This window comes from Chiloscyllium plagiosum, unplaced genomic scaffold (assembly GCF_037043375.1).
Source record: "Chiloscyllium plagiosum isolate Xiang-an unplaced genomic scaffold, Cpla_swu_hap1 HiC_scaffold_13, whole genome shotgun sequence".
NCBI classification, from domain to species: domain Eukaryota; kingdom Metazoa; phylum Chordata; class Chondrichthyes; order Orectolobiformes; family Hemiscylliidae; genus Chiloscyllium; species Chiloscyllium plagiosum.
In genome coordinates this window covers 80209115-80231359 of record NW_028270151.1, presented here as the reverse complement: position 1 = coordinate 80231359, position 22245 = coordinate 80209115, and the positions used below count along the sequence as shown (strand labels likewise).

Below are 22245 nucleotides of genomic sequence, written 5' to 3'. Positions count from 1 at the left end.
AAAAGAGACACACCTGAAAGTGTAGAGGCAGCACTTTGAGGATGAGTCAAGCAGGTGAATAAACAGGAAGCACTATTATCCAAAGCTGACTATTCTTTTAATTCAGATTGACACAAAACAAGTAAATAAAGAAAGATTTGATGTGGCAAGCCAGATGATGTATTGGGACTGGAGCATTTTGGAGTTTGTGGAGAGTGAGAATTCCCAGCTTCACATATTGGCACCAAGAGTATCTTGCCTTGTGTCACTCTGGCTTAGAGTCATTGAATTGGAGTGAGTGTAAGAGACACTCCAAAATGTAAAGCAAAAGGAATATTATCCAGAACACAGTTACAACCCAGAGCAAAGTACCAGATTAGGAAGGGGAGAGTTTGACTCCATACAGACAGGTAGAGGGGGAGCTAGGAAAGTTTGAAGAACTGTCCAAAACTGTGCAACAGATACACTTGAAGACAAGACAAGTGCGAGGAACATAGGAACTGGAGTAGGCCACTCAGCCCTTCAATCTTCTCCATCATTCTAGGTCATGGCTGATCATCTATTTCAATGGCTTATCCTGTCCTATCCCTACACCCTTTTGATAGCATCTATAAATCTGTCAATCTCCATCTTAAACACATTAAATGCGTGAGCTTCCACCTCTCTTTGAGGTAGAGAATTGCAATGGTTATAGCATTGAAGAAAATCCTCCTTATCTTAGCCCTAAATGGCTTCCCTCTTCTTCCGAGACAATGTCTTCTGGTCAAAGGGGGAACAGCAGAATACAAACGTGTAGTGATAGAGAATTTTATAATGAGGGGAAGAGATAGCATCTTTCACAACCAAGAATCATGAAGGGTGCATTGCCGAACCATGTCAAGATACTGTATGTCATGAGGTGGCCAGGCAAGAATTTGGTAAAAAAGATGGCAAATCTAGTTGTTACAAACAGGTTGGAGCACACAATATGCAGAGGAACACGGAGGAGGACAAGGGTTCTGGGAGTAAATGAAATATGATGGACCTCAACGGTACAAGTCTGGAATGCCACCCAAACCCATCTGCAAACTGGCCTAGAAATGGACAGAGCAGGCTGTGATTACCTGGATAAAGGCTTGTCTGAGGGAGGTCACTGGCACCAGTACAAAACAACAACAACAACAACTTTTGCATTTGTATAACACTGTTAACATCATCAAATTTGCAAGATCCTTCACAGAACAGTTATCAAATGAAATCTGACATCAAATCACATTACAAATATATTAAGGTTGATTCCCAACAGCTTGTTTAAGTAGGTTTTAAGGTGCATCTTAAAGAAGGAAAGGGAAGTGGTTTAGAAATGGGATTCCAGCTCCAGGCATGGTCTCTAATGCTGGAGCGATTAAACTGGGGAATGTCCAAGAACCATTGTTGGAGGAGCACAGGTCGGATAGCAGTAGGGATTGATTACAGATAAAGGGAGGGACCATGGGTAATGATGAATTTAAAAACGTGGCCAGGTACTTTAACATTGAGACATTGCTGAACTGGAAACCAATGCAGATTAGTGAGCGCTGAGACATTAGGCAATAGGACTTGGTTTGGGTTAGGAGATAAGCAGCAGAGTTCTGGATGACCTTTTGTGAGAGAAATTAATGTTACCAATGGTATGGGCTCCACCTTAACCTGTTACAGAGCAGTGCTAGTAAATGGAAATGTTTTGAACAAGTAATGTGGCAGGGGAGGGAAAATGGGGAAGAAATGAAACAATTTTCAATGTCAAGAAAACAAGAAAGGAAATCTTTGGACTAAGGTAGGCCATAAACAGCTGTGGAATAAATGGAATTGAAGAGCAAACAGGTTAAAAAGATAGCTAAAATAAAGTAAGAGCTTCTTTTTTTAAAATTCATTCATGGGATGAGGGCATCGCTGGCTAGACCAGCATTTATCACCCACCTCAGAGGGCAGTTAAGGCAGTTAACTACATTACGTGGTTTGGAGTCACATGTAGTCCAGACCAGGTCAGGATGATCGTTTTCTTCCCAAAAGGACATTAGTGAAGCAGGTGGGTTTTTCCAACGATCAACGATAGATTTCTGGTCATCATTAGACTCTCTGGACTTATTTTTATTGAAATCAAATTCCACCATCTGCCATGGTGTGATTGGAATCTGGGTCTCTGAATTACCAATGCAGTGATAAACCACCAGGCCATCATCTCCCCTTGTTAAAAATGAGTTAATCCATTCACATAGCAATGCACACAGTACCCTCAATAAAGCAGGAATGGGGGGAATAATAATTCATAGCTAGGGTAGGGTTTATTAAGACAGAGCCACTCTAAGAGCAAGACTGGCAATTGAACATGGCAAAGTTTAACAAACTTAATAAAATTAGAGAGGGGAAAGCTGAAGTTGGGGCAGCTGCATGTATTAGAGATATCATGAAGTTGAAAGAAAAGCACACTAAAATAGTAATGGACTGAGAGAAAATGATAATTAATGGTCAATCACATTACTTTACAGAGCAGTAAGAATTGACTAAAATCAGGAAGGCTGATAACAAATAGACACTTCTTATGGACAGTTTTCAATACCGTTGGAATTATTTGGCCAGAGGTGACTGATAAACGGGACAAAGGAAGAGTTCCTAAAATGGGTAGAGGACTTCTTTCTAATCCAGTAGGAAAGAATCACTGCTGCCTCACAGCCAGAGACCCGGGTTCAATTCCCACCTCAGGCGACTGTCTATGTGGAGTTTGCACATTCTCCCGGTGCCTGACGTGGGTTTCCTCCGGGTGCTCCGGTTTCCTCCCACAGTCCAAAAATGTGCAGGTTAGATGAATTGACCATGCTAAATTGCCCGTAGTGTTAGGTGAAGGGGTAAATGTAGGGGAATGGGTCTGGGTGTGTTGCTGTTCGGAGGGTCGGGGTGGACTTGTTGGGCTGACGGGCCTGTTTCCACACTAAGTAATCTAATCTAATCACAACAGGGGAGGATTCATTGTAGGATCAAATGAATCAGAGCAGAGAAGAGAATAGAAGCAGGGGAAGATCTAGACAACAGTGGCATAAAATAATGCTATCGATGCAATAATTAATATGAATATCAGAATTACAAAAAATGGTGTTACTTTGGAGAAAAGTTTATTTTCAGAGGGAAAACAAAATGGACAACAATATCGTCAGTCATGGATATAGAACAGCAATAGGAAGAAATTAAGTAATAATGAGAAACCATGTTATGAATAAAGGTACAAGAGAAAAACTCAGAGCAAAGAAAAGGATACATTGATAAATATGCTTCAGGGGATGGTACAACATTGAAGAATACCAAGAGATTAGGAAGCAGAGTTAGACATTTTTTTTTCGAAATACAAAGAGGACTTGGAAGGAATGTAAAACAAAACAATAAAATAGCTATAGGTATATCAGTAAAAACAAAAGGATGGATTGGGGTGAGGACCATTAAATGACAGGCAGGGTAATGCTGCAGAAATTGATAGCAAAGTAGCAGAAATATTAAATCATTATTTCATTTAAGAATTTACCAGGAGACAAATCAGCTGGACATAATATCAGAGGATATTAAAAATCACATAAGTACGTTTAAAATAAAAATAAAAAGAGAAATAATAAAGAAAACTTAAGTAGGGTATGACTACTCATCCAGATAGATTACATCTGCTCATTTTAAAATAATTTGGGCAAGTTATATCAGAGGTATTATTACATGTACCTAATAAGTCTTTCGGAAAAGATATAGTGCCAGAACGGGTAGATAACTAATACAAAAACACATAGAATAATTAATGGTCAACACGGTTTTCAAAAGTGTAAGTCTTGTTTGACCAACCTTATTGAATTATTTGCAGAGGTCACAAACAATGGCAATTTAGCAGATAACATCTACCTAGATTTCCAACAAGAATTCTTGCTAAGGTCCCATATATTCTAGTAATCAATAAGATCAAAGTATGTGGAGTCAGGGAACAAGTGGAAGAATGGATTGATCATTAGTTGGTTGCTGAGAAAAAAATTAGAATGAAAGGCAGGTATTTTAGAGTGACAAAAGATGGGAATCCACAAGGATCAGCAGTGGGACCACTATTGTTGACAATTTCTCTCGATGATTTTGACTTTGGAATGGAAATACAATTTTGAAACTCCTGAATGATACCAAATTGGGAGGGATAGTCAACACTGAGGAAACTGCAACAAATTACAAAATACTTGCACACAAATAGCAAATTCATTTCAGCATAGATAAATATGAGGTAATAAAACTAAGGAGGTTCTATACAATGTGGAAAAAAGGTTTCTAAATGGGGTGGAGGAGAAAACAGACTGAGAATACACAAACCACTCGAAGTAATGATGTGGGCTATTATGGCTGTAATTAAAACAAACTCAGTACAGAAGCTTTTTGGGATAATATTGAAAAAATGAGTTACCTCAACCTCATTTTGGAAGTCAGTTTGATGACATGCAGAATACCATGTACCATTCTGGTTGTTATACTATAGAAAAAGAAAATATAGGCACGGGCTAAAGGCTGTAATAAAGGCTGTCTTTCCATCATTGAGGATGGGGATATTTGTGGAGCCTTCTCCTCCAGTGAGTTGTTGAATTGTCCACCATTGTTCTCGATTGGACTTGGCAGGACTGCAGAGCGAAGATCAGATTATAGATGACATCACTATAAGTCAGTAGAAGGACAGATTTGCATTTATCTTGTCCTTTTCACATCTGCAGGATGTTTCAAAGAGTTTTACTATCAGTAAATAAAGTACTCTCTTTACTTGTCCCACTCACTTGTGTACATAATAGCATAAGCTCTAGATGCGTAAAGGTAGCTAATGCAGGGAGATCTCTGCTAATGATAGAGATATCAGGATTAATGGGAGCATAAAGGCCACCTTGGGAAGTAGAGCAAACTTTGTTTTAACTGGCACTCTTGATAAATCGGCAAAAATTATGAAACCTCAAATACCATGATGTCTCAGTATTTATGCTGTAAATAAAGTATGCCCAGTGATGTGTATATCCTCTGTGTTACATTTCTATTAGTTAGTGTGCATTTTTACATTGACTTTAGGAAGCGTGCTGATGTTTTTACATAGATTATTTCAGGACTGTCCTGAAGCTTCACTTGGTCAGGGTTTACTGTGGCTATACTTGATTATCCAGAATATTTGGTCAAACAGCACACTCCCGGTCCCATGAGTGCCAGTTAATAAAAAGTTTCCCGCATGCAAATTGGCAGATGCTCACATTCAAATATAAAAGGAAAATCAGGCCAGGGCTGCAAGATGAGGCTGATTTCTCATCATCCACTTCGCTCAGCTGAAGGCCAATTTCCAACCCATGATAGCATTTCCATGAAGTCCTCCTTGTTGCTGGAAGGTGTTTCTCCAGCAAAATGAACAGAAAGATTCTGTCACCAGCAGCAGAGCTAGCTGCTTGTACCAGGAAACAGAACCTGTGGAAGAACAGCTATGTTTCGCATCCTCTCTCTCTACCAAGTCAAAATGGCAGCAAAGTAGCAGGACTGAGCCTGGGGCTCATCTGCTGAAACTGTGTTGCTGGAAAAGCGCTTTTCCAGCAACACATTTTCAGCTCTGATCTCCAGCATCTGCAGTCCTCACTTTCTCCTCTGGGGCTCATCCGCTCTAGTCTGCTTTCTTTCTCTATTTTGTTCTTTTCATTTTTGCTCTTTTTCTTTGTTTTCTCCTTCTTTTTCGTTTCTTTAAGACCTGGAGAGTGGCAGGTGAAGGAGGTGGTCTCCGGCAGGACAAGTCGGACACGGCTCCACCCTAGCCCAGAGTCTCTCGACGAGTGAGGAGCAGATCCTGGGCTGACACCCCAGCCTGGGCTCACAGGCTGGGCCGAGGCTCCAGGTCCGCGGCTAGGCCCGGCGGCCTGAAGGAGCGGAGGTGTTGGTGAAAAGGTCGGCAGAGGGCCCTGATGAACCCTCCGGTAGTGTCTGGAGAAGCGTTGGATGGGGAACAGGAGGTATAGAACCCGCTCATACCCAGGCCCACAGCTCCAGCTCGAGCGCGGTGGTTGTGGGAGTAGTGGAAGCGGAGGCCCATAACCGAGACCCCAGAGCCCGAGAGAGACACCCAGGAGCCTGTTTCACAGACTCTGGCCGATGTCAAGAAGCGACCAGAGGAGGAACAAAGAGGAGAGAGAAAGATGAACTCAATGGCAGTAAAATCTTGCATTACCTTCTGTGTTTCAAAATGGTGCCCGAGCATAACGACACTGCGTATAACACGCGACAACACACTTTTCACCATATAAACACACTTTTATATCCATGTGACAATAAATCTAAATCTAAAAATCTCTGCCTGTGTTTACTATGCAGACAGAATAACTGATGAGTAGGTTCAAGTTCCTATTTGGGCACGGGGTGAACACTCAATCCTGGAGCAGAGCTCGCCAGGGTTACGAGCAATAATCATAGTTTATTTGGTGGGGCAATTGATGAAACAAATCTCCTTTCCCTATTTACTCCCTTCCTCACCAGCACCCCTCACTCTTTTAATGTCTTTCCCCTTCTAAAACGATCCCTTCCCCTTTCCAGCCATCCCTCTTATTCTTCCTGTCCCCCACCGTCTCACAAAGTCTCTTCTCCCCATCCACATGCTTCTTTCTTTCACTTCTGTGAGTGTTACCATTATAAACATCCCCTTAAAACAGGTGCCCACACACAATGAGCCAAGTATATCTCACACCTCACTGGCAAGCATTCTCCTGCTGATGAATACAGCTCACTACACAGCTCCCCACCTCTCACTCCAATGCAGCAGCAGCTGATATTAAAGCCCCGCCCCAGATGAGGTTATGTTTCAATTAAATAAATAGAATTACACCACCAGTGAAAGTAGGGCCAAGGTCCAGATTGTTGAGGAAATATGAAGTGATTTTGTGTTTTCATGAAAGCTTGACTGCACACTGCATACACTCTGGGATAAGAACTTGTCAAGGTCTCAATTCAAGTGCAGGGTTCACAGCTGGTGATCTGCTCAGGCCGGTCCAGTGCTGCACCGAAACCTTGCACTGCCTCCAAGTTAAAATGATAATAGCTTGGCTGAAAAAGTGCCCACGGTGCTGGAAGCCAGGGCATTCAATAAGGGCCTCTCAGCTGGTCCAGCCAGCTCGGCCTGTCTTAACAACAGTCAGCCCCTTCTTAAAGGGGAACTGCATTCGATGGAAGGTAGCTGCTGCTGGTTACTTGTACTTGGAGCACCGGGGAGAGAGAGTGTGTTCACAGAGAAAGCACTAGTGGCCTTAGGGGCAGAGGAGAGAGGCTGTATTCCCATGGAGACGGTGAGGCTCACTGGGAACACCTTCTGGAGGGACTATGAGCTGGTGGCAGTAATGTCAGAACCTGGAATCTGGCCCCAAGAGCCTAGCAGCAGCACTGGAAGAAGTTTACTCACCTCACACAATTAGTTAAGGGATGTATCCATGTATACATGCGAAGAATGTATCTTCACATGACATCTGCCAATCAAATCAGCAATGTCCAAAACCCATCAGCCACCCCTAACCATCAGGACTCAAGCCCAGGTGATTAATTATTCTAATTATGCACATCTGCATGCAGATATCTATTCTAATGAAGCCAGCTTCACACCTACTTGATGTTTTCACACACTTCCAACGATTTAGCTGTGAGGGGCACATGGCCCAAACATAGTGCAACACTTGGAGGACAAAGTGGAACCCGATAGGTTTAAAATGAGAACCTCTGACGGGACCTGGGTGTTACTAGCTATGACAGCTATTGCCTAGCCTGAATCACCCAGGAGAAAGCAGCAGTGAGCAGAGTAAAACTGGTATGTGGAAAGGAAGCCTGCATTTCATGACCCCTCTGCAACAAGGAAGGCATCTGTAACAAGTTATCAGGGCAGAAGTAGGCATCAGGTTCATCACATCTGCTCCAGTATTCAATTAAATCATGGCTGGTCTCATAAACCTCAACTCCACTTTCCTGCCTTTTCCCCATGACCCTTGATTCCCTTACTGAGTAAAAATCTGTCTCTGTCAGCCTTGAGTATGCTTAATGACTCATCGTCAAGAGGCCAATACATTAAAGAATTCCACACATTCGCAACCCCCAAGAGAAAAAAAATCCTTCTCATTTCAATCTGACATAGTGAGCCGTTACTCTGAGATTGTGACCTCTGGCCCGGGAGCCACCCACAAAGGGCAACAACCTCTTTGCATCTACCCTATCAAGGCTCCTAAGAATCTCATATGTTTCAACAAGGTCACCCCTCACTTTTGCAGACTGTTGCACCTGGCATTGCTGAGGGCTTTGAGGGTGACAGCATATTCTTCCTGGTGACTCTTCTCAACTCCCACCTTAACCCATCTGCACAGATTGTAATGAGTTAGCTGGGTGGACTTCATAGACTATGAGTTCCCTGATTGGGGCTGTTAGTCTGGTCCAATCAGGGAGCCCTGGCTGACAGATATAAACGGGCGTCCTCCCCTAAAAAAAAGAATAAACGGGCGTGTTGGAAGCTGTGTTCACTCAGAGTTGGCACTGAGGAAGTTGGATCAGCGTCAAATACTCTCCAAGTATAAATAAAGGGTGACTTGGTGGGTGGGATACTGGCCTCTGCAGAGTTATTTCAGAGGTGATGAGAGTAAAGCATGGTCCTTCAGAAACTCGCTTGCAACTGTTGTCTTTGAGTTGAGGTCAGCATTTCTGGCGTCATGCCACTATTTAGGAAGAGAAAATGAGGTCTGCAGATGCTGGAGATCAGAGATGGAAATGTGTTGCTGGAGAAGCGCAGCAGGTCAGGCAGCATCTAGGGAACAGGAGAATCGACGTTTCGGGCATTAGCCCTTCTTCAGGAACTATTTAGGAAGCTTGACTTGTTTGATCCTGCTGTCTAAGACTGGGCCCAGTATGTGGAAAGAATGCATTATTTTTTTCTGGGTAAATGATATTGGGGCAGCTGAAAAGTAACGAGTAATTCTCCTGACAGTGTTTGCAGTTAATATGAACCCAACCTGCCCTGAGGCACCAAATACTAAAATCTTTCAAGAGTTGATGGATTTAGTTAAGTAATATTACAAACCCAAACCTGTTCTAATTTTGAGATGCTATCGTTTTTACTCAGCAATTCGAGAACCAGGGGAATCTGTATCAGAATTTTTGACCAGGGGTGTGGGTCTGCTCGCTGAGCTGTAGGTTTGATATCCACACGTTTCATTACCTGGCTAGGTAACATCATCAGTGGTGACCTCCAAATGAAGCAAAGCTGTTGTCTCCTGCTTTCTATTTATATCTTTGTCCTGGATGGGGTTCCTGGCGTTTGTGGTGATGTCATTTCCTGTTTATTTTCTGAAGGGTTGATAGATGGTATCTAGATCTATGTGTTTGTTTATGGCGTTGTGGTTGGAGTGTCACGCCTCTAGGAATTCTCTGGCATGTTTTTGCTTAGCCTGTCCCAGGATAGATATGTTGTCCCAGTCGAAATGGTGGTTTTTTTCCTCCGTGTGTAGGGCAACGAGGGAGAGAGGGTCGTGTCTTTTTGTCGCGAGCTGGTGTTCGTGTATCCTGGTGGCTAAATTTCTTCCTGTTTGTCCTACGTAGTGCTTATGGCAGTCCTTGCATGGAATTTTGTAGACGACGTTGGTTTTGTCCATGGGTTATACTGGCTCTTTTAAGTTTGTTAGTTTTTGTTTGAGAGTGTTGGTGGGTTTGTGTGCTACTAGGATTCCGAGAGGTCTTAATAGTCTGGCTGCCATTTCTGAAACTTCTTTGATGAATGATAAGGTGGTTAGGGTTTCTGGCTGTGTTTGGTCTGCTTGTCGTGGTTTGTTCTTGAGGAATCTGCGGACTGTATTTTTTGAGGATTATCAGGGCTCATAGCAGAAGCGGTAATGCAAAGATTAGAACAAACAGCCCTACCAACCATCAAACCAAAAATCTGGGTCCGCTACGTATATGACACCTTTGTCATCACAAAACGAAACAAGATAGAAGAGACATTTAACATCATCAACAACACCCTCACAGGCATAAAGTTCACCAAGGAGGAAGAAACCGACAACAAACTCGCATTCCTGGACGTCACAGTCGAAAGAAAGGACAATGGAGAACTACAGACCTGCGTATACAGAAAACCGACAAACACTGACCAAATACTTAACTACACCAGCAACCATCCCAACACACACAAACGAAGCTGTATCAGAACACTATTCCAACGAGCCACCACACACTGCAGCACAGACGAACTTCAGAAAACAGAGGAGAACCACCTATACAACGTATTCAAGAAAAACAGATACGCAAAAAATACAGTCCGCAGATTCCTCAAGAACAAACCACGACAAGCAGACCAAACACAGCCAGAAACCCTAGCCACCTTATCATACATCAAAGAAGTTTCAGAAATGACAGCCAGACTACTAAGACCCCTCGGAATCCTAGTAACACACAAACCCACCAACACACTCAAACAAAAACTAACAAACTTAAAAGACCCAGTACAACCCATGGACAAAACTAATGTCATCTACAAAATTCCATGCAAGGACTGCCATAAGCACTATGTAGGACAAACAGGAAGAAATTTAGCCACCAGGATACACGAACACCAGCTAGCCACAAAAAGACACGACCCTCTCTCTCTCGTAGCCCTACACACGGAGGGAAAAAACCCACCAATTCAACTGGGACAACATATCTATCCTGGGACAGGCTAAGCAAAGACATGCCAGAGAATTCCTAGAGGCGTGACACTCCAACCACAATGCCATAAACAAACATATAGATCTAGATACTATCTATCAACCCCTCAGAAAACAAACAGGAAATGACATCACCACAACCCCCAGGAACCCCATCCAGGACAAATATATAAATAGAAAGCAGGAGACAACAGCTTTGCTTCACTTGAAGGTCGCCACTGATGATGTTACCTAGCCAGGTAATGAAACGTGTGGATATCAAACCTACAGCTCAGCGAGCAAACCTACACCCTAAACCTCAACCTGAGCTACAAACCTTCACAATATTTTTGACCAGATTAAGATGACTGACAGACGCATGTGACTTTGGTTTAACCATTACTGAGATGCTGAGAGAACATTTGGTATGTGGGATTAATTATGTAACCATGCAAAAGTGCTTACTAGCTGAAGCCCTACTGGACTTCAAACAGGCATGACAACTGGCTTTATCATTGGAAAATGCAGCAAGTGGAGCATTTGAGTTGCAGAGTATTCCGATGGAAGTGGACACCTTCACCAGTCCAATTCAGCTTGAGGAACACCACTTTACTGAAGACAATTGCATAGCTTCACTTAGGATATAGCCTGATCAGTGGGACTCTAAGTTAGTCCACAGCAAAACCCTAAAACAAAGACAAACCTCACTAAATTTTCTTCAGGACCCAGGCTGGCAAGCCATTGTAGTTGCTGCTAGTATGCAACTCAGGACAGCAAAAGAGTAAGAACTCATAGGCTGGTATCCCACAGAAAAGTGCACACCCTGCAAAGTCCACCTACATCTGGTTTGGAACAGTTAAATTACTGAGCAACATTCAAATCAGAACCAATCAGAATAAATATCTGATTAAATGGTCACCCAGTTCTATTGGAGGTCAAGAATGGAATGGCTGTTTCACTGATCACAAAATCAGTCTTTAACAAAATTTGCTCTGATCTCCAACTCTTACGTTTGCACAAGACTTTGGATAAACTGAGACCCTATACCAGGGAAACTTTACAGATTAAAGGTATGGTTTCGGATCTGGTCTCTTATGAGAAGCAGCTGGTTCAGTTCCCACTGAATGTAGTAAAAGGCTCAGGCCTAAGCCTAATGGGGTGAAATTAGTTGAGAAAGGTTCACTTAGATTGGCTCAACATTTTTCCATTAGAAAATGGCTGCCTGAGTGAAGTCCTACTTTTATACCTGGAGGTTTTTCAGGAAGAGCGAGGGACTAGCAAAGAAACCAAGGCCAGCTTGCATGTTGACCAAGAAGCAATTGCACGATAAAGTGAGGACGATCAAAGGTGCCCCAGCTCCCTTGTCTGTACTGGAGCTTAGGTCTTTTCTTGGGCAGGTTCATACATAACCTGGCCTCCATCCTGACACTTTTGCATCAACTCCTAAAAAAGGATCAGCCTTGGAAATGGTTACATAGCCAAATCATATCCTTCAGCAAAGTAAAGTAACAGCTATCATTCACTAAGGTGTTGGCACACTATCATCCTAAGCGAGATCTAGTATTGACAAACGATGCCTTCCCATATGGCATCAGGGTAGCATTAGCTCATAGGTCGCCAATGGAGAGGAACACCCAATAGTGTAAGCACCCAGGACTTTGGTTAACGCAGAGCGTAAATATGCCCAGATAGAGAAGCAAGGTTTGGGGGTCAGGAAGTTTCGCCAATACCTTTTACAGATGCAAATTGGCTGTCTGGGACATTCAACCTCGGACTTTCGGGTGACCATCTTCCAAGGTGGACTTCAGGACAGACAACAATGCAAATGGCCGAGCAGAGGCTGATAGCCAAGTTTGGTACCCATAGGGATGGACTAAACTGGGACCTTGGGTTCATGTCACACTACTGGTGACCCCACTAACTATACATTCACACACACACACACCTTCAGACCCACACACTCACATAAACCCTCTCTCACATGCTCACACACATCAACACCCCCACTCACTCCCCCTCTCACCTATACCCCATTACGCTCACACACAGACACACACAGTCACACTCACAGACACTCACACCCCCACATGCACACACTCACTCAGTCTCCCCTGCACACATGCACATATAATTTGTGGGGTGAATTTGTACTTGCAGAGTTAAATGTTGTTTTGCTCAAAAACTGCAAAATCCACGTGAGATTCTGTCACTCCCAGTTTAGAAAGAGAATCAATCTGACCTAACATTAAGACACAGACAGACTTTAACTTCACACCTTCAATGCATTATTTGAGCTGAGATGACACCTTTTGTTAAAGCTACCTTGAGAATGTAACTTTTAAAAAAAGCTCTGGGATTTACATATGAAGGAACTGAACCTTACACGGTCATTCTAAAAGATGAAAGACTTCAGCTAAATTCGTTTAATATTACATTCCATGACACTGCAATCCTGTTGCTCTAAAGTCTGTGTCATATGATTCTGCTCCACAACCACTCGAAGAAGCAGTGCTTCGAAAGCTAGTGATTCCAAACAAACCTGATTTGGAGATGCATGTGTTGGACTGGGGTATACAAAGTTAAAAATCACACAACACCAGGTTATAGTCCAACAGGTTTAATTGGAAGCAACACTAGCCTTGATTCTGCTCCACAACCACCTGATGAAGGAGCATCGCTTTGTGCTTCCAATTAAACCTGTTGGACTATAGCCTGGTGTTGTGTGATTTTTAACTAAAAGGGACAAGGCACTGCCACCCATTGCTTCAGGCCAACTTCAGTGGTGCGCTCTAACACTAGATGCACATAATTACAAGTTGGAACACTGTCCAGGAGGCTAAGTAGTGAATGCAGATACATGAAGCCACCTCCCATGGCAGATACACCACCAGTTTCCCAAATGAAGGTGTTGGCGAGAAGATATGTCTGGTGGCCAGGACTGGACGCAGACAAAGCTGCGTTGGTGAGTCAGTGCCCAGACTGTCAACAAGGTCAAACATCATTGCCAGTTGCTCCCCCACATTTGTGGGAAGGGCCAGGTAAACTCTGGACTCAGCTACATGTCGACTACACAGGTCTTTTCATGGCCTCAATTTTCTTAGTCATTGTGGATGCCCACTCAAAGTGTCTGGGTGTGTTTACTGAGAGCTGGCTCTGAGGACCAGTGCCAAGGACTTTCCATTTGCAAATAAAGAGTGACTTTGTGATGGGATACTGGCCTCTGGAATTATTTCCCCATTCACTATGCAGCATGTCCTGCAAGTTGCTGATCACATGACCATGGACTCTTGCTTAGAGACTAAAACTAATGCCCTGAGTTTAAGAATCAGAGGTCTCCTCTTTAAAGACAGACACAAGAAGAATTTTTTTTCTGTCAGAGGTGAGAGAGACTGGCTTCCCCAGAATGCATTAGAGGCCGGGTCAATTAATTTATTCAAGGCAGAGTTTGGATTGGCAAGGAGGGAAGGTGGGTCAAGGCTTACTGGGGCAGACAGGAAAATGGGGTTGAGACCATAACCAGATCAGCCATGAGAAACAGTTTGGAGAATATGTGACAAAACTGGCCACCGCAGCTGTTTAATCTCCCAGTCTGGTCAACTGGGAGGCCATTAGTGCATATTCTATCTGTCAATATGAGGTAGATCAAGCTAGTAGTGCCCAGAAGCACCATTGACCACTGTCAGAGCACCTCGAGCATGTGTGGCACTGCCTCCAGCATAGCATTGCACCAATGGGTGCACGTGGCAGGAAATGTTGTCTCAAATCATTATCGTACTTCATCAATTGCCAGAGTTTGGAAAACCATTCCCCAGCTCTCATCAGGAACCATAGAGAGGTTTCTGTGTCATGAGCCAACAATCAAATTACACCAAGTCACTGATGGAGAGGTGTCACTTGTGCTTGCGTACTATCAGGGGACACATATGAAAAATGCATTCTGTAATGATCCATCTCCTCAGCAACATAAGAAATAGGAGCAGAGGTATGCCATTTGCCCCAGGAGCCTGTTCTGTCTTTCAAGATATCATGGCTAATCTTCCACATCTGCGCTATTTTCCTGCACTATCTACCCTATCCTTTACTATCTAAAAATTTATTGATCTCTGTCTTGAATAGGCTCAATGTCTGAGCCTCCCTAGGTGCAAATAATTTCAAAGATTCACCACCCTCTGGATGAAGAAATTCCTTCTTGGCACAATTCCAAATGTAAGAATTTTGTAAACTTTAATGAGATCACCTCTCATTCTTCTGCAGTCCGAACAACACGTGTCCAATATGCTCAATCTCTCCTCGTGTGACAATATCTGCTATTTCAGGTTTTGAAGGAGTAACAAAGAGGATTGATGGGGGAAGAGCAGTAGATGTGATCTATATGGACTTCAGTAAGGTTTGATCTCATGGAATACAGCGAGATTTAGCCATTTGGATACAGAACTGGCTCAAAGGTAGAAGACAGGGTGGTGGTGGAGGATTGCTTTACAGACTGGAGGCCTGTGACCAATGGTGTGCCACAAGGATTGGTGCTGGGTCCACTAGTTTTTATCATTTGTATAAATGATTTGGATGTGAGCATAAGAGATATAGTTAGTAAGTTTGCAGATGACACCAAAATTGGAGGTGTAGTGGAGAGCGAAGAGGGTTACCTTGGATTACAATGGGATCTTGATTAGATGAGCCATTGGGCTGAGGAGTGGCAGATAGAGTTTAATTTAGATAAATGTTAGGTGCTGCATTTTGGGAAAGCAAATCTTAGCAGGACTTATACACTTAATGGTAAGGTCCTAGGGAGTGTTGCTGAACAAAGAGACCTTGGAGTGCAGGTTCATAGCTCCTTGAAAGTAGAGCTGGAGGTAGATAAATGGCGGAGGAAAGATCACAGAAGCGCTTCACAGGAGGGTCCCAAGCACTGAGGATGTCACCTAGACAGGGGACGAAACGTCTGCAACACAAATTCCCAGCTTGGCGAACACAACCACAACAACGAGCACCCGAGCTACAAATCTTCTCACAAACTTTGAATAGGATAGTGAAGGCAGCGTTTGGTATGCTTTCTTTTATTGGTCAGAGTATTGAGTAGAGGAGTAGGGAGGTCCTATACAAGACATTGGTTAGGCCACTTTTGGAATACTGAGTGCATTTCTAGTCTTCCTATCGGAAAGATGTTGTGAAACTAGAAAGGGTTCAGAAAAAGATTTACAAGGATGTTGCCAGGGTTGGAGGATTTGAGTATAGTGAGAGGTTGAATAGGATAGGACTGTTTTCCCTGGAAGCTGAGGGGTGACCTTATGGAGGTTTATAAAATCATGAGGGGCATGGATAGGATAAATAGACAAAGTGTCTTCCCTGGGGTGTGGGAAGTCCAGAACTAGAGGGCATAGGTTTTGGATGAGAGGGGAAAGATTTAAAAGAGTCCTAAGGGGCAACTTTTTCACGCAGAGGGTGGTACGTGTATGGAATGAGCTGCCAGAGGAAGTGGTGGGGGCTAGTACATTTGCAACATTTAAAAGGCATCTGAATGGGTATATGAATAGGAAGGGTTGGAGAGAGTTGGACTGGTTGCTGGCAGGTGGGACAAGATTGGGCTGGGATATCTGGTCGGCATGGACGAGTTGGACCGAAGGGTCCGTTTCCGTGCTGTACCCCTCTGTGACTCTATGATTAATCTAGTGACCATCTGATGCGCTTCCTTAATGCAAATTTATTATTCCTTAGATGTGGAAACAAGCTGTATATTATATTCTAGCTGCAATCTAACCAAGGTTCTATACAAGTGCAGTCAGACATCTCTGTGCTGTACTCAAACCCTCTTGCAATAAATGCCTGAAAATCATTTGTTTTCCTAATCATTTGTTACACCCGTATGTTAACTTCCATTGATTTGAGAAACAAGACACCAAGGTTTTTATGCACATAGAACTCTCACCTTTTTCATAAAAAAAACTCTGCATTCCTGTTTCTCCTACCAAAGTGGATAACTGCACATTTTCATCACCTCTCATTCTTCTGCAGTCCGAACAACACGTGTCCAATATGCTCAATCTCTCCTCGTGTGACAATATCTGCTATTTCAGGTTTTGAAGGAGTAACAAAGAGGATTGATGGGGGAAGAGCAGTAGATGTGATCTATATGGACTTCAGTAAGGTTTGATCTCATGGAATACAGCGAGATTTAGCCATTTGGATACAGAACTGGCTCAAAGGTAGAAGACAGGGTGGTGGTGGAGGATTGCTTTACAGACTGGAGGCCTGTGACCAATGGTGTGCCACAAGGATTGGTGCTGGGTCCACTAGTTTTTATCATTTGTATAAATGATTTGGATGTGAGCATAAGAGATATAGTTAGTAAGTTTGCAGATGACACCAAAATTGGAGGTGTAGTGGAGAGCGAAGAGGGTTACCTTGGATTACAATGGGATCTTGATTAGATGAGCCATTGGGCTGAGGAGTGGCAGATAGAGTTTAATTTAGATAAATGTTAGGTGCTGCATTTTGGGAAAGCAAATCTTAGCAGGACTTATACACTTAATGGTAAGGTCCTAGGGAGTGTTGCTGAACAAAGAGACCTTGGAGTGCAGGTTCATAGCTCCTTGAAAGTAGAGCTGGAGGTAGATAAATGGCGGAGGAAAGATCACAGAAGCGCTTCACAGGAGGGTCCCAAGCACTGAGGATGTCACCTAGACAGGGGACGAAACGTCTGCAACACAAATTCCCAGCTTGGCGAACACAACCACAACAACGAGCACCCGAGCTACAAATCTTCTCACAAACTTTGAATAGGATAGTGAAGGCAGCGTTTGGTATGCTTTCTTTTATTGGTCAGAGTATTGAGTAGAGGAGTAGGGAGGTCCTATACAAGACATTGGTTAGGCCACTTTTGGAATACTGAGTGCATTTCTAGTCTTCCTATCGGAAAGATGTTGTGAAACTAGAAAGGGTTCAGAAAAAGATTTACAAGGATGTTGCCAGGGTTGGAGGATTTGAGTATAGTGAGAGGTTGAATAGGATAGGACTGTTTTCCCTGGAAGCTGAGGGGTGACCTTATGGAGGTTTATAAAATCATGAGGGGCATGGATAGGATAAATAGACAAAGTGTCTTCCCTGGGGTGTGGGAAGTCCAGAACTAGAGGGCATAGGTTTTGGATGAGAGGGGAAAGATTTAAAAGAGTCCTAAGGGGCAACTTTTTCACGCAGAGGGTGGTACGTGTATGGAATGAGCTGCCAGAGGAAGTGGTGGGGGCTAGTACATTTGCAACATTTAAAAGGCATCTGAATGGGTATATGAATAGGAAGGGTTGGAGAGAGTTGGACTGGTTGCTGGCAGGTGGGACAAGATTGGGCTGGGATATCTGGTCGGCATGGACGAGTTGGACCGAAGGGTCCGTTTCCGTGCTGTACCCCTCTGTGACTCTATGATTAATCTAGTGACCATCTGATGCGCTTCCTTAATGCAAATTTATTATTCCTTAGATGTGGAAACAAGCTGTATATTATATTCTAGCTGCAATCTAACCAAGGTTCTATACAAGTGCAGTCAGACATCTCTGTGCTGTACTCAAACCCTCTTGCAATAAATGCCTGAAAATCATTTGTTTTCCTAATCATTTGTTACACCCGTATGTTAACTTCCATTGATTTGAGAAACAAGACACCAAGGTTTTTATGCACATAGAACTCTCACCTTTTTCATAAAAAAAACTCTGCATTCCTGTTTCTCCTACCAAAGTGGATAACTGCACATTTTTCCTTACCATCATCTGCCACATTCTTGCCCATTCACACAATCTGTCTAAATCCCCTAGTAGTCTCTTTCTATCTTCTTACCACTTCAATTCTTGCCAAGTTTTGTGATTTCAGCAAACTTGAAAATATTATGCAAAAGCCAAATACTGCAGATGCTGAAAATCTGAAATAAAAACAAAGTGCTGAAGAAACTCAGCAGGTGTGGCAGCATCTGTGGAGAGGGAAACAGAGTTAACAGAGTCCAATATCACTATTCTTCAGAAGTCATGAAATTCTGACGACGGTCATACATTTTTCTGTTTCTATATTGGAAATATCACATTTATGCTCCCCCACCCAATAAAAAAAATCCAAATCATCAATATAAAATATAAACGTTTGGGGTCACAAGCACTGATCTTTGCAGTACCTCATTAGTTGCAACCTGCCAGCCTGAGAATGACCCATTTATTCCGAATGTTTTCAGCTTTCTGATTTTGTAACTAAACAGTGCCCCTCAGTGGCATTAATGAAAAGCACAACATCAGGTTACACATACATGCTGGAGATCTCACCTTCCACGATCTGTCCACTGTCACTGATTTGTCACCCTTTTGACCAGTATTGGATTAACAGGAATTTTCTCCAATGAAATACTGGACAGACTGAAGCCACTGTCTTCAGTTCTAACCATTTTCATTCCTTCTCTTGGCAACAATTTAAAACTAAGACAAGACCATTGGTGTTGGTGCTTGTCCTCAAGTAGAGCTTGCAATTACATATCTGTCCCATCGCCAACACCACCTACTTCTACCACTTTAAAATCATCCAGTCTAACCTGCTGCAGCTCAATTGCTCCTACAACACTCAGCCATGTCTTACCATTAGGCATGTCTATCGTAATACTTTTCTGGCCCCCATTTTCCACTCAATGTGAACCAGTACGTATCCAAACCTCTGCTACTTATATCCTAATGTGCACCAAGTTCACTTATCAGCCCTGTGCTTGCTAACGTGCAATGGCTTCTGGTCTGACAATGCTCAACTTTAAAATCCTCAAATTTTCTTTCAACTCACCCTCTCGCTTTGTCTCGCCCCCATCTCTGCGGTCCTCCAGCTTTGCAAATCTTTCAACCTCAGTGCTCCTTCAATTCTGGCACCTTGTGCAGCCTGGATTTTAATCACTCCCTGTTTAGTGAGTGTGGTTTCTGGACCTTACCTGTCTCATCCCTTTTAAGATGCTTTATGACACCTACCTTCTTTGAGCAGGGTCATTTTGGTTAACTCGTTCGGTGATAAAAATAAAACTGCATTGATAATGCTTGAATTAAGTACTTTGAGGCATTTACCTATGTTAGAGGAGTTATATAAATTCAAGTTATTGTCATTCTTGAAACTAGCAGTACATTATTACCATTCTATAATCATTTCCTTTCAGCCAGGTGATTATACAGTTATCACTCTGTAAAGCCACATTCCATTAATTCACTTGCCTGTTCCTTGCCAGTACCCTTCCAACCCAGGGGTTAACGTTGGCACCTACAGAATCTGGTGAGTGGTTTGTGAATTGAATACTTATACTGCAAGTGTAGAGTACAGCATAGTGTAATCCTGGCACACAACACTGACTCAGGAGATAGTGAGATACTGAGGTAAGGGGTGACACACAGGGAAACAATGAACAGCAGAAAACCCAGAGTAAAATTATAGGCAGGTGGGTGACAGTATATAACAATGAGTGGCATTGAGCATATCACAAAGCAAAAGGAAACTGTCCAAAAACTATATATTAATTGACAAATCTCAGTGTACAATGACGAGGAGCTGAGAGCCCTTTATTTAAAAACAAGTAGGCAGAGTTCAAAGTTGATAAGAATTGCCTAAGTTTCCAATGCATCATAACGGGCACTCAAGAGAACCTAGGAGGAAATAATAGACAGGTAGATTGCCCAGTGTATATTGAGTCAGTGGAGGACTAAGTATACAAGACTGAATAACCAGAGCACACAATGTATAATGCTTTGCAGAGTGTCTGGTGTATAATACTGGGTAGGTAGAATGCACTGTGTATACAATGTGAAGGTTAAAAGCCCAATTTATAGAGGTAGGAAGGGTAACCATTGTCTAACAATGGAGCAGATACAGTGCCCAGTATATATAGAATGCTATCATCTGGCAAGCAAATCGTTCAGTGTGTAGCACTGGATGGGACACCGAATTAATGCTGGAGCACATGCATTGCCTGACACACACCCAAGGGGCAGCGAGAGGCAGGTAGAGTGTGCAGAGAATAGTAAAACAATGGGTGCAGTGGACTGGCGCTCAAAGGGGCAGTGAATGGACCAAATAATTGGGGTTGAAGAGTGGGGCAAATGGACAGTGCAGCTTCTATGGGTGTGGGGAGGGGGACATTGGAGAGGGCCAGTGGGCTTTTGATGGGACATATCTCCCTGGATGGTTGACAATTCGGACTGGTGAGAATCAGGATGAGCATCCCATTGAGTTGGGAGGGAGAGGGGTTTGTTCTGGGAGGGGGGGGGGGGGGGGGGTTGGGGTAATGGGTTTTGGTCGCGAAACATGCACACGGACTGTGACTCACGTAAAGCCCGGAGTGCTCATCCCCGAAGAAAGGGAAGCCGAGAGAGATCTCCACCAGCCCCGAGCCTCCGTCATCCACTTTGGCATTGACCGAGTCCCCGTGCTCCAGCCCGAACGGGTAGAAGTCGCTCAGCGGCACCAAGCCGGAGATCCCTTCCAGTAGCCCCAGCACAACCCCGGCCGCCAGCAGCGCTGCGAGCCGCAGCTCCATCCCGCACGGTCCCCGGCAATGGGCAGCCCGTGTCACCTGGAGGGTTTGTCTCTGTGTGTGTGTGTGTGTATGTACGTCTGTGTTGCACTGAGGGGGTCCCGGCATCTACAATACCGGGGAGGGATGGCTGGGGAGGGGGGATGGAGGGTGGTAGGGAAAACCCACCTCCAGGGCAATTTCACCCAATGAAACCGACCTCCAGCCCAATTGGCAACCCAACCTCCAATCCGAATGAGGGGGCTGCCGCTCAGCTGTCCAATCGCCGCCACCCCAGCCTGAACATCGTCGATTCTGTTCCCCCAGAGAGAGAGAGAGAGAAAAAGGAGCAGAAAACTTTCTTAAAGTTGCAAACTTGCTTTTCACTCAGACACCTTCGCTGAATAGTTCAGTCCAGAGAGGGAAAATGTGCTCCAAAATACCCCCCACTTCCAATGTAAGTCAGCAGTTTCACTGGTTTCTGTCAGATCGATAGTGCTCCGAAAACAAAGCTTCGCCTACATTGTTTGGTCCACAGCTCCCAGCACACGTTATATGTCGAGTAAAGCTCTCCTTCTGAAACATCTCCGTCAAGAGCTCACAGGTCAGGTACTGCATGGATTACAGACCTCTGGAATGGCCTGAGATAACTCCTAGATCCGCGCAGGCTAGATACAGAGTAAATAACCCAAGCATTATTTAAATATAACTATTAACTGCATTTAAGACATCCATTAGTGTAACATATCCTTTCCCCATTTCTGAAAGAAGACAACAGATGGAAGGCAGTTAATAGCCTGAATCAAAATGAACAAACACATGAGAGTATTGAATTTGAAGGGATTGATGCATTGAAGAATTGGGAGGCAAAGAAATATTGAAGAGTTGAATATAATAGACAGAATGAATGATCAAACTGGGAAGTATATGCAGACTGTAAGGATAAAGTCGAACAGAATTATATACCACAATTTTCAGATAAAGTGAGAGGTATATGGATTGGTACTCATGGTTTCCACCTCAATGCATCTCATCCCAGACTAGTAGAAAGATTGTTAGTTTATTCTGTTGTAAACC

The 22245-nt window shown here is 43.5% G+C and overlaps 1 protein-coding gene across 2 annotated transcripts in view; it reads right to left on the bottom strand.

Annotated features, from left to right (window-relative positions):
• The window catches only part of sned1 (sushi, nidogen and EGF-like domains 1), a 167787-nt gene extending 146336 nt beyond the window's left edge, over positions 1-21451 (bottom strand). Inside the window, exon 1 of one of the 2 annotated variants that reach the window (XM_043701804.2) lies at positions 20983-21451. In XM_043701804.2, coding sequence (XP_043557739.2) covers positions 20983-21297 — 315 coding nt within the window. In that variant the 5' untranslated portion in view covers positions 21298-21451. The remainder of the gene's footprint in view (positions 1-20982) is intronic. The other variant, XM_043701803.2, reaches the window with a different exon arrangement.
• Positions 21452-22245: the final 794 nt, after the last annotated feature.